Source organism: Corvus brachyrhynchos, unplaced genomic scaffold (assembly GCF_000691975.1).
Source record: "Corvus brachyrhynchos isolate BGI_N302 unplaced genomic scaffold, ASM69197v1 scaffold105, whole genome shotgun sequence".
Classification (NCBI taxonomy): Eukaryota; Metazoa; Chordata; class Aves; order Passeriformes; family Corvidae; genus Corvus; species Corvus brachyrhynchos.
The window spans coordinates 4,100,970-4,113,939 of record NW_008238452.1 but is presented as its reverse complement, the minus strand read 5'-3'; the positions used below and the strand labels follow the sequence as shown (position 1 = coordinate 4,113,939).

The 12,970-nt window shown below is 47.9% G+C and overlaps 1 protein-coding gene across 2 annotated transcripts in view; it reads right to left on the bottom strand.

The window, feature by feature from the left end:
- Positions 1-12,970, bottom strand: part of NDNF (neuron derived neurotrophic factor) — a 22,702-nt gene that overhangs the window by 7,446 nt on the left and 2,286 nt on the right. Inside the window, exon 1 of one of the 2 annotated variants that reach the window (XM_008635739.2) lies at positions 1,155-2,244. The exons of the other annotated variant lie outside the window; for it this stretch is intronic. Within the exon in view, the coding sequence (XP_008633961.2) occupies positions 1,155-1,234 (80 nt within the window). The 5' untranslated portion in view covers positions 1,235-2,244. Of the gene's footprint in view, positions 1-1,154; positions 2,245-12,970 lie in introns of those variants that run through there. 2 annotated transcript variants of the gene reach the window in all.

The window sequence follows — 12,970 nt, the reverse complement described above, 5'->3', positions numbered from 1 at the left end:
GGAGGGATTTGCCTGCTGTTTATCACTGAATTTAAGAGAGTGCCAAAATAAACAGTCCTAAGTGAAATAATAAGCACCGTTTTCCTTCTCCAGGATTGCAAAAGTGCCCTCTAATGGCCCATCTTTACCTCTCACTTTTTCCCCAAACTCTCTCTCAACTGAGCCGTAAACCCAGAGGGAAAAGTCGTGCTGGCCGACCGACCTTGGGAGTCAGACTGAGCACAGAGCATCCGGGGGGGCCCATCTCCTCCCAGGCAGGGCTGCTCCCAGCGGACAATGCCACCCAGTCATGCCTGGCAGGCACCAGGCCACTGAACCCGGGCAGGCTGAGCGATGCCAGGGCAGGTGGCCAGGGTTTCCTTGGATTTGAACCTGGAATGCGGCAGTGCTGTCTGCAGGTGAGCAGCTCCCAGGCTACACAAACACTCCGGTAGCTACAGCCACACCTCAGAGGGGTTTGCTTAATGAACCCGGCTGTATTTACCTAAGAAGATCAACAAATGAAAAATGCTGTACATTGGAGAGGGAGATACATGATTTTAAACACCTCAGAATTCACCACCTTGCCAGAGGCTTGGGGCTTTTTCCTTCTTTCACAAAGTATAAACAACCATTTTATAAATGGCATTTTAAAAATTTGAGTTATAAGTGCATACATGAAAATAATCGTTAAGTCAGGTTTTATGATGATTACAATTAATTCCTATATTTTTAATAATCACTTTACCCAACCTTTCCAAAATCCCACCTCCTAAAGCCCTACACAGCCCTCTGTCCTGCCTTTAAGACCTCCAGGTAACAAACTCCATCTGCAAATCTCCAGGTAAACTGCAATTAGGAGCAGAAATGGGGAGGATAATGGGATTTGCAGCTGCCTTAGGTTCTGAGTCAAGGGACAAATTAGCTGGAGCTGTGGCAGCACCTCATGGGGTTTTCCTGCAGGCTACGGGATCAGCGGGGTGGGCACATCCTCAACCCAAGCCAGGAACAGGTGGCCCTGGGGACAAATGAAATCACTCCATTTTTATTTCCCTGCTCAAGCCTACGGTATTTTCTGACTGACCTTTTTTTCCAGCACTAAAACACGGCCGTGCAGGGTATACTCCGTAAGGGATCAGAGGCTCCCTGCCTACATCCCATCACAGAAATCCCACCCAGTAAGCCAAGAGTCCATTTTGTTTGGCTGTTGGGGATCCAAGCAGTTGTGTCCTCCTGTTTGGACTTCACTGTGCATTTATTTCACACAGACACTCACAGGAAGGCTCAATGTCACTGAACACACCTATGATCTGGAAAAACGGGAGCAAAGTATTGGATTCACCACATGCCAACACCGGTATTGTTCACAGTCATCTTCCTTGATCTATGGAAATAATTTGCTTTACTCCTCAACTGTCTGCAGGTCACCCAGACCTGTGAAGGATTTACAATAAGAAAACAAAAATGATCTGGGTTTACCTGGAGCAAATGCAGTCTGGAATAACCAAACCCTCACGTTAATTACAGAGAGTGGGAAGTGCACGACTGTAATTTAGTGAGGATAATTTCAAGGCACTGCCTGACACAGCGCTTTTGTGTTGCGTTTCTTCTCTTTTTATTGTATGGATGGTTAACTTTTTTCCCCTCTTACATCCTATTTTTAAACTCTGGTGTGCTGGGGGTGGGTTTTTTTTCTGTTTACATTACCCATGCTGCATCTCATAGTAAGTCTGCAGATTTATTGACGTGATTTAAGTCCAGCTTTGGAAATAAAAGGGCACTGTGTGACTTCTTTGACTTACTATAGGAATGCTGCAAGTAAAGAGGCCGTGAGCTTTCCCATTATACACTCCATTTCCAGAGATCTATGTAACAAATACACGCACCTCAGCACACACAGTTATCACCTGAGTAACAGAGGAGTTTAAAAGCACTTATAAATTTGGATTGTAATGCAATTAGTTATTTTTAATGTGCAAACAAGGAAAAATAACACCTTTGCAATTTAAGCATTTACTGGGAGCTGCTCAGCTTGTTTGTTTAGGGGGAGACCTGAGGGGAAAAGGGAAGGCCTGCTGTTTAATGCTGACTACTCCCTAAAGGATCTGGAAAATGCTTGGTATGCTTTTCATTTGGGCTTTTTTGTGGTTCCTTCTTTTTTAAAAGCATCACTTTTGAAAACTTGTTGTCTGGTCCTGCCTGGTGCCTGGGGAAAAGCATGGGCCAGGCAGGGCCGTGGGACCTCTCCAGGGGCTTGGGACAAGGAATGCAGCCCTGACAGGGATGCAGGGGTGTATCACTGTCTCTGTGGACTAAAAAAGACAAATATTTTTGTGTAGTGCCACAGCCAGCTCGACATGGCAGCTCCCGTTGGCAGGACCAGCTGTAACTGGGAGGGCAGGAGCTCTTAGGGACCTGTAATCCATGGATTAAAGCTCCCTAAGTACGCAGGGACACGATGGACTATAATGGTGCCTTTGAAGCATGGAGGATCCACTGTGTCAATAATCTGTGGATTAACTGAGCGCCTCTTGCAATTCCAATTCAACCCACGATTGTCCTTTGCTGGGAACGTTGTTTTAGCCAAGCAAATCACTGTAGCGTTACAGGGAAACAAACACAACCATGTAAAAATAGGAAGGTATGAAGAAATAAGGGTACATTTCCACCAAATCTTAACGGACAACAATGGTAGTGAACTACAGCCTGGGGAAGAGGTTAACTCCGAAGGGGCATCACTACAAAATGCAGAGCTGTCTCAAATTAGACATGTTGAAAAGCAAACACACTCGGGGAGATACGGTATCAAAAAATCAAATTTTACATGGACTATTTTGTTTCTAAACTGAGACTTACTTATTTTTCCACTTTCAGTGGAAACAGATTCAACCCTGATTACATTAAAATTGTCACCCTGGAGCTGGTGGCAGCTGGGTGCTTCAAAAACCAGCTGAGCCAGGAGATGCCATTTGGGACACTCGAGGAAATGCCTCATAGTTTTTCCTTTTTTCAATCGGAGACCACATACCAGCGTTTCTTTCTTTCACAGCCACCTCCGCCCACGAGACTCAGCACCGAGTGTCAAACCCAAACAAACAGCGAGTCCCCGGCGGCCCCTGTTACAATGCTCAGTTGTTCAGTGCCTCTCCTTGCGAGGGGGTAGCAGCGGCACGGGAAGAAGGGATGTGCTGGAGCACAGGGTGGCAGCCAGCTGTTAGCCCTCCCCCCCGGACAGATGTTACCTCCCCTGGCCACTCCAGCACTGGCTGGCCTGGATCGCTGCTACTGTCCCTGCTCATCCCCCCAAGCCCGTACAAAACCTCCAGGTGTCACTCCTGGAGAGGGCAGGTGTCATGGGATAGGTGACTGGTACCAGCTCTTCCAGAGGAAAATATGTCACACTCAGAGAGTCTGACCCAACTCAGAGTAGAGGAATTTTTTCCATAGTCTCAGCAGGGGTTGAGCCCCAGCAAGAGAAACAAGGCAGAGAAATCTCAGTTTGCACATCTCCAGGCCGTTTAAGATAACCAGCCCTGAATGCCACGCAACTCTACCACAAATCTTTCAGTGCAAGTGCTGGAGGTGTTTTATAATGGAAAGTAATTATTATCCCCTTGTTACAAGCAATAAAAGTAGGGCAGAGACTTTCCTTGTTCAAGGAAATCCCAATATAAGCCTTTCCTTTAATCATAAAACAATAGCTACTTTCCTCGGCCAAGTCATTCCGCCTTCAGCACAGCTCTCTGGGTGTAGGTTGCTCTCTCTCCATAATGAATTTCAGCAAGGGGATTAGTGGGGAGGAACACACGAACAATTACAAATTACAACCAACACCAGCGTGTTGGTATTTGCTACAGTTCCCCACTGCTCCTCTGGAATACTTCAGGATGACATTATGAGCGAGTGCCCTCGCCAAAATCCTCAAGGGACGGGGATGAAATGTCAGGGCATGATACAGAGCAGGAACAGAACCGGGATCTGTGCATCCTGCTGTCACATCCCCAAACTGCCAGGGCTGGAAGACTTTTCTTGGAAAAGAGCTAAAATGCAAACCCAAAGTCATTAACTGCATTAACTACGGAAGGGGTTAAAGTTGCTTGAGCCATTCCTAGGGAATACTGCTGGCTGCTCCTGGCCAACAAGGTGTTTGCTAACAGGGAGAACACAAGGGGCTGGCACAGGGCAGGGAGCTGCAGGATAGGCAGTGACAGGCAGGAGCTGCAGGTCCCCAGAGTGACTCGCAGAGCAGGAGCAGGGGAAGCCGAGCTCCGGCAGCTCCAGCAACAACCAGAGCACTCATGTTTTGTGGAAAGCCGTGCCACAAGCACACTGGAATTCTTTATGCACTTCTCCCCTTCTACTTTTTGGTCAATGAATAAAAAAGGGAATATTGCTGACTACTTGGAAACCCTGTCAAGTGCACAGGGGCTGATTTCCACAGCTTCCATCAGCCACCCAGTTTCCTTCGGCATCAGGAACACCACCACACACGTAGGCAGGCTTACAAACCACAACCAGCCCATGGGCATTGCTGTTCCCGCTCACTTCCCTACCTCTGCGCACACAGTTTTCCCACAACAGTGACTCAGGAATTCTTTGCCATGTTACCCCACTGCCCTTATCACCACCGAGGGTTTCTCACCTGCCACAGCACAGAGAGTAACAGCAGCAGCTTTCCAGAAAGCTGGAAGAGCAGAGCAAGACAGCAGCAGTAACAACCCACGGTGCTTATCCCCAATCCCTGGGGAAGCGACTGCATCCCTGTGCTGCCGCCAGAATGGCGTCCTGCAGTGGTGCTGACTCCAAAGGAATGACGACTTTTTTCTACTGAATTGAGAGTTTGGCCCATTTGAGAATTGGTTAGGTAGGAAAAGCCCTCTAAGGCCATGAAGTGCAGTCACTAACCCAGCACTGCCAGGGCCACCGGTAACCCATGTCCCCAAGTGCCACAACTACACATCTTTTAAATACCTCCAGGGATGGTGACTCCACCATTGCCCTGGGAAGCCTGTTCCAATGCTTGACAACCCTTTCCATGAAGAAGTTTTTTCCAATAGCCAATCTAAACTTCCTCTGGCACAACTTGAGGCCATTTCCACTTCTCCTATTTGGGAGAAGAGACCAATACATATTACTTACAACCACAGTAACATATGTTGTATGGATAGGTGATCCCTCAAAATTTCCAATCCCTGGATTATTATCAGAATCCAAATATATCTGATTGCACTTACTATCCAAAACTGGATTCAGGTTTAGTATTTTCTGCTTTCAGGTTTAAAGGTATGCAAAGGAAACCTTAGGCCCTGCCAGTCCTTAATGAACCCTTAAGGTGCTCTCTCATGATTTGATACTATGATTTGTATCATAGTAATTCACAGATGCTTTGTCTCATTTTCCCTAGCTGGAAAAGGGCTGCTGAAAATATGTAAACATTTGTCAAGTGTTTGAAAATGGAAAGTATCAAATGTAGTGCTGAAGCTGTTGATATTTACATATTTCTACCAGCACGCTCAGCGTTAGAGCCACAGCTATAGCAGCAAAGACTCTCCGAGATCCAGCATGGATATTGTCTGATCCCCACCATCCCCAGGAAGCAGCACACATCATTTCTGAGCTCTGGTCCCTCAGGGGCTGCAGTGGTTGAGAGCACAGGATGGCTCATCTGGGATGAACGGCATCCCAGGGAGCACAATCAGCCTCAGCACTGCTCCTGGGTGTCACTCAGAAAATTCCCTCTTTTGCATGCTCACTTTTATACACTTCGTGGATAGGTATGAGGAGCACAATTTGGTATCTATTTCCCCAGCATCCCGCTTTATAAAAAAAGACACAGATTCCCACAGATAAATTAGTGAAATTAGCTCAACAAATTAGTTAAAGTTGTTAGTGAAGGGCATGAGCTGCTCCAAATTTCTCTACATAGCTACCTGTTAGCCCCCCCCATGGTGCCTGACAATTCCCACTGCTTCCAGAGAAAATCCAAAGTTCCCCCAGCTGCTCACCCAGCATCACTCAGTCCCTCCAGCACTAAGGAGCCATGTGACAGAGCAAGGATTTGACTCCAAAGGACAAATGATGGGCAGACAGTGAGGCAGAGCCATGGAGATTGCCTTGGTCAGAGCTGACGCACACACACACACCTGTCTGGAGAGGCTGTAAAACACCACCAGCCCATCACACCAAAGCAAGACAGGGTGTGTTTGGGAGCTGCCAGTCTTCAGTCTTCCTTCTAGCACCTTTTTTGTTTTCTAAGAAGTGGACTTCTACTTCCCAAGCTGGAAAGTCTTTCCCAAGTGCAAAGAGATGGCTGCTCCAAAGGGACATGCCGCCAGAGTTTCAAACCTGCCAGGGTCACCTGCAGAGCTGTGGTAAGGAGTCTGAAAAACCAGATTATTGCAAGGGTTGGTTTCAGCTCCACTTGACTGCTGGGCCAGTGTTTATTTGTCCAGGCTGGCAGGCAAAAGGTTAGCCCTTTATCTGCTGGCTGCCAACAAAAGTGGAGGGAACACATGTGGGCGGGAAGGCCAGGCTGTCATGGGTGAGCAAACATCCAAACAGCCCCAAAACCTCCAGGCCTTCTTATGGCACCCATACATCCTGGGCTGGCAGAAGGGGAAAGAAGGGAGAAGGGAAGAGTTTCTGCATTTAGAGATGACTGAAACGCCCGCCAAGGGCGTTTCTTTTCCCAAAGGGGGAAGACATGGTGAGAGCTGTGGTGTTGCATCCGGTGCTGCCTTCTGGGGGTGTCCCTTTGCCAGTGACTGGAAATGGCTACAACAGTCTTGGATGAAAGTTACTGCTAAAGGACAAAGCATCAGTTCAGCATCATTGTTAAACCCAAAAAGCTGTAAATTCCTTAAACAGTATCTGCTCCTTGGTGCTTTGTCCCCTCACAGCATCTCAGCAGAGGCTTGGGCTGGAGCCGTGTGGGGGGCTCTGCCCACGAGGACAATGCCCCCAGGTCCCACTTTGCTCCCACTTTGCTCCCACACACATTTCACCGAGGGCCACAGGCTGGGGTCTGCACAGTCCCTGGGTGAACAGACCCACAATGAGCCCACAGTGCCCAGTGGGGATGGTCATGAACTCTCTGAGCAACAGGCTGAGCCAGAGCGTGTCTTGGGCTACTGGAAATACACTTTGCTGAGGAGTATGAATTTTGCATTTTCTAGTTTAAGCCCTAATTACCTGGATTTTCTCATAAACACCTCGCAACAGCTTTTTCTTAGATGAGTGGGAATTAGAATGTGCTCCATAAATTAACATAGCACGTTTCTTTCCCTGAACCTGCCACCCTGCTACCACACAGTTGCAAGAGATGTCTTAGACTCTTGTTTTAAAATACCTGCTTAATTCAAACATTACATTTAGACTTGTTCACATGATGTGAGAGGGTCTTAAAACCTACTTGTTTTCCCTCTTATTATTTTTTTTCCAGCTATTGTACTGTAACAAGATTATAAAAGTTTTAATTGACTGATATTAAATCTTCCCTGCAAAATTGTAACTTTGATACCTCCCAGGATTATTAGACTTTTATTCATTATTTCTCATTACTGAAAAATCTGTTTGAGAGAGCCCCTCGGGTCTTCCCCAAGTAAGGATAAGATCCTATTAGTTGTACAAATCATACTCAAGTAAGTAATTCTTACCCAGGAGAGAAAACCCCCAGGGAATTAAACACAGATTTAATAGCCAAAGGAAGGGAAAGAATGGGGACTAGAAACTGTTAATGCTGCTCACTGATGTTTTCCTTTGCATCCAGAGACCAGCTGGCAGCTCCAAGACGCTTGGCTTTCCCACACCATCATCATCCCGATCTGCAAACTGCTTGATTTGCATCAGGTTTCTGGATTTCAGAATGCTGAGGCACGTTTAGACTGTTTGACTATAAACAAATTAGCAGTAAATCTGCTGCACCTAAACAAAGTAGAGAGAGACAGAGAGAAAGAGAGGGAGGGAGCACTTGCTTCTTGACAATATTCTGGCTGCTTTGTACAAACATCTTCCCTGCTTAATCATCCCTGCAAATGTGTGTGAGGAACCCGCGATCCCTCCACGCCTCCCGCCTGCCTCGGCTGGTCTGGCACTGCTCTGTTTTGGTACTGAGCAAGTTAAAGGTGAGAAAGATGAAAAGCATCATTTTTCTCACCCCCTAATAAAGTTTCAACAAAGTTGTGTTTTCTCAAATACAGAAAAAAAAAAAAAGAAACAGACTCAATTAGGCAAACAATGCTTTTCCCCTGTAAATCACAGGGGAAGTCTCGGCCTCGGTGCTGTGTCACCTTGGGAGCGTGCGAGGGTCACAGCGGAGGGGCACTCATATCCGGACCCGTGGAGCAGGGAATGAGGTAGGAGAGATAAATTATTGCCTTTGCGTTTCAGTTTTCCAGGTGCTCACAGCAAGTACCCACTGCTTCCTATCTCAGCTGTCACACAAGCAACAAACATCTCTCTAACCACTGAGTTTAATTACCCTGAAGCCAGAGCAGTCCCAGTTCAGGCCAAACCTGAACAACCCTGAGAAATCTGTGAGAAATGCTGAAAATACCTGCCTGGGTGGAAGGCCAGAGCCCACTGAGAGATGCTCTGTGCAGGATCTGCTGCACCCCTCTGGTAACTCAGGCATGTTTGTGTTTAGAGAAGCGGTCGTGGAGTGGGGCTGGCTTCTCGGGCCGCTTGCGTTGCTGATTACTCCAGTATCTTTTAAAACCCATCCTGTAAAATGCCCCCCACCAGGTTTTTGGTGAATTTGGACTATCAGCTACCTCAGACACGAAGTGACAGGACACACTGCCTGTTTCTGACGTGTCCCACATGACTGATGTGCTCCCTGCAGAGCAATCAAAGCCATCCACGCAGTCATGAGATTTTCAGCTGGTTCCTGTTACAGTTCTGTGTTAATGTCCTTCTCCTGTTCAGTGGGTGTCCTTGCATACAGCAAATGAGAAAATTAATTCTGAAAGAACAAACTCCTTTCTAATATTTACTCTCTTTCTGTCCCCTCTGAATGTATTTCCAGCTTTACACACATTCTCCTGGAGTTATGATTTATTATCCTGACCTATTTCCCGATCTAAGGGCATATACTTCTCTCCTAATGACATCTTGTTAAAGTTTTCAAACATAACATCTCCTCAGCCTTCAAGCTCCTTCCATCCATCCACGAGCTTATTTGAGTCGTCTTCTCAGGCAGAAACAATCCCTGTTTGATCTAATGGAGATTTTTGCCACAGAAGTACACTTCAGTCACGATGTGAAACAGAACAGTTTCTATGCGCTGCCTTTTCCCCAAAGTGAAGCTTGCTCACTCAGTGCTCCACTCATGAGATAGCAGAACTCAAGCACTATTTAAGTCCCTTCTCACTGGTCTTACCTGGGATATTCTTCTTCCTTGGACGTAATTCTGATTTCTTCTGGTTTATGCCTGCCCATACAATCAGTGACACCAAAATACAGAGCTCACCAGCATTCAGTATCACACCAGCTGCTCCACGATTAAGGTAAACGTCGATCTCATGGCCTGTCTATATGCTCTCACATGGAACTTATATTCCAAACACATATTCCTTGATATATAACTAGCTGGGGTTATCCTCTCTGATGCTGGGGCATTCCCCCCAGTATGTGCACCTTTCTCTAAGGGCTTGCAAACTTGTTGTCTTATATTAAAGAAGCGGCCCTTCCCTCCTTCAGTCCAGTCTACTCTTCTCCTCTGCATTTTATAATCAAACAGAAAGAGAAAGCAAAACCTCCCCTGTTACTTTAACTCTCACGAGTGGCTGAGCTGGTAGCCCAGAGCAGTTCTATCATCCTCCAGGTTACCAGCCTCAGCTCCTTTGACTGCTCTGAAGGAGAAACGTGCAGCTTTCATCATGCTGCCCCTAATGCAGAAAACGTGCGCGTTTGGCGGGGGCGGATGGAAACCCGCCTGCCCTCCCCGGTGTGGCCATCGCTACAAATTATCAAAGCTGCCTCCCGCGAAAGTGAGCCAGGCACTGAGAAGATAAATACCCACTTAGCACAGCAAAATAAAACCAGCCCCAGAAAAGATGCGAGACCCTGAAGGGGGACTGAAAACAGCCCCTTGCAAATAGTGAAGTAATGGGCTTACAGTTTTATTATTCGTATAAAGTTTAGTGACTTCAAAATGAACGCGAAGCCAAGCAAGACTTGTTATCCCACTAAAATCTGTGCTGTAACTGAAGCCAGTGCCCAGATGTTCCGTGGTAAAATCCACCACCTCGCTGCATAAACGCACCACATACCCTGACGTACAGTCCTGGCTTGCCTTTATCCAAACCTACTTAGATTCTGGATTGTTTTTCTAGCAATCCTTTAAACTGCCATGGGAAGCATAAAAGGTGGTCTCCTACAAAACCACTTGGTACCACCTTGAAATGTAACCATTTGCCGAAATAAATCAGGATTTCTTTTTAATAAACTGTTTATCGCCAGCCTCTCGGGACATAAATCGTAGAAAAAAAGCAGGGTCTGAGTTTAATAAACATCTCATCTTTTTATATATATTAAGGCAGAAGACCCTGGCACACTTCAGAGTGAAACATCCGGCAAACAGCCTCCATCCAGCCCTGCTGAAGGCATGGGACGGAGCAGAAGGCCACTGCATGGATGGAGCTTTCAGGAAAGGGATTATCCCTTCATTTTTAGGGGACATCTAAGGTCGGCAAACCTTCTAAGGAGGACAAAGGGGACTTGAAGACGCTGTTTCTGCCCCTGCATGCAGTTCTGGTGTGTGAGCTGGGTCGCTTTGGGGCAGCCTGGGCTCTTGGAGCGTGGCACTGAAGGATGCTCAGGGCTCCAAAGAGAGGGTGGTGCTGCCATGGCACCGACCCTGCCCACAGCACTGCCTCCCCAGCCCGGCTGGCAGGAGGAGGAGAGGGGTGCTGGGAAAGCCCCGCAGATGGGCCGGAGCTGCGTGCCGGGAGCGCGAACGTCAGACGAACACCCGGTCTGTGGCGAAGGCATTCGAGCCGAGCGGGGAAGGCAGCACAGGCGTGACGTGATTTTGAACAGCTTGCTTGACAGTTTGCACCAGATTGTATTTATAAACACTGGGGAAACCTCAGAGCTTTTCCTCTGCGTTTCCGAAGCGCTCACCCACAACAACACAGGCGCGCGGGGCGATCCTACACAGCTCTGCCTCGCCTCGGTGACAAACTTCTCACAATTAAACAAAGGGGCCCATAGGAATCTTGGTGGGATCAGCATCCCACACAGTGCTCAAATTCCCTCTCATCCGACCACCAAACCCTGACCTTCCCAGGGTGGCTGAGGAGCGAGGTGACCTGCTGGCCGATGATGCCAGCAGCACATCACACGTGTGCCACCGCCTGCCAGGTGTGGCTGGTGCCAGGAAGCTGCTGGCAGAGCCCGGCATGTCCCCTCTCAGGAGTGGGACACGCACGTTGTGTCACCTCACTGGCCGGGCTGCAATGACACGCTGTGGTACCCACCCTCCACAGCAGGAAAATCAATGGGATTTCTGTCCAGGGCCGCACGGAGACAAGGAAGCGTGATGCACCCATAGTCTTCATCACGGAAACGTGACAAAGAATTTTTCACACATTTATAAAGCTATTTCAAAATTAAGAGGGGGTCATTATCCGCTGGCACAGAAAGCCCACAAGGAACAGGTATCGCTTTTCACACAACAGGATGAAACACAGCCACAGGATCCTGGATACATCCATAAGGTACCTGCACGTGATGCACTCCTGCACATCTCACCACATTTTTCATGGTCAAACTAGAACGTAAAAATCTCTCAGTGTTTTAAAAAATCCTCTTCTGCTTCAAATATCAGCAAGTTTTAAATTCTAGACATTGCTCTGAGTACTTCAGAGAGAGTTGTAGTGACAGTAGAAAGCTGACCTGGGCAGCTCTCCTCCTGCAGGTACGTGTTTCGCTATGAGGTAGGAGAGCGCGGCTGGGGGGAGGAGGCCTTCCTGACAAGAAGCTATCTGAAATGCCATTCCTAAAATAGTTCAGATTCAGCGATTTTCAAAGCAGGCTGAGCAGAAACACAAAGTTTTTCCCCCTGCTCCCTTACTGCACAGCCAAGGGTGCTGATGGTGTCTAACACCCAAGCTCTGTTTTTACAGAAACCAGGCTATGGTCAAGCCAGCAGTGCCTGGCCAGGGTCACCAGTGCCATCAATCACTCGCCGCCAACTGCCCAGGGAGGAATTCACCCTCACATTGCTCTCGCCTCTTCCACTTCTACGGACACAACTCCACTGTCTCGACCAAGCGTCAAATGGGTGCATCAAGGCTGGAAGCCCATCCTCAGTGCTGGATGGGGCTGCCAGAGCAGCCTGACTGCGGGATGCTCCACTGGAGACAGTGCCACACTTGAGTCACCGACCATCTCCTGCTGTCTGCTCGCAGCCAGCTGGGATAGGGAGGTCCGTGCATTTACGGCAGGGACCTTGCCTCCCCTCTGAGCTCGCCTCCTGCAGCGAAGTCGAGCCGCAAGAACAGCGATACTGTTTAATTGTTCAAATTAACATTGTAACTAGATGCTAACCAGATCCGTCGGTGGGAAGGGAAAATCCAAGGGAAGCTACAAGCTTCACGACCCGCTCTCTGAAACCAACCTTGCAGAGGCTGCCTAATCCACTCCGGTGTCCACTGGGGTGATTTCCAGAGCAGCCCCAGGCAGCACGGCACAGACAGGATCACGCTCATCCCTGGCACCAAGCTAACCCGTCCGGGGAACCAGGGCATGCTACCGCTCAAATGTGAAATACATCCACAACAAACATGCTCAGAGAATCACAGCTTTTCAAAAATCTGCGCTAGCCTTTAACTGTGAAGGTTTAAATGCATAAAAGTTCTATCTGCAAGTGATTAAAAAGCTCTTTGTAGCCATTGTCTCTGCGCTGTCGAAATAAAAACAGAACCCAGGCTGCACGTAGCAAACCTCAGCACTTACATCCCACCGTAGAGTTTTCTGTCTTTTTTTG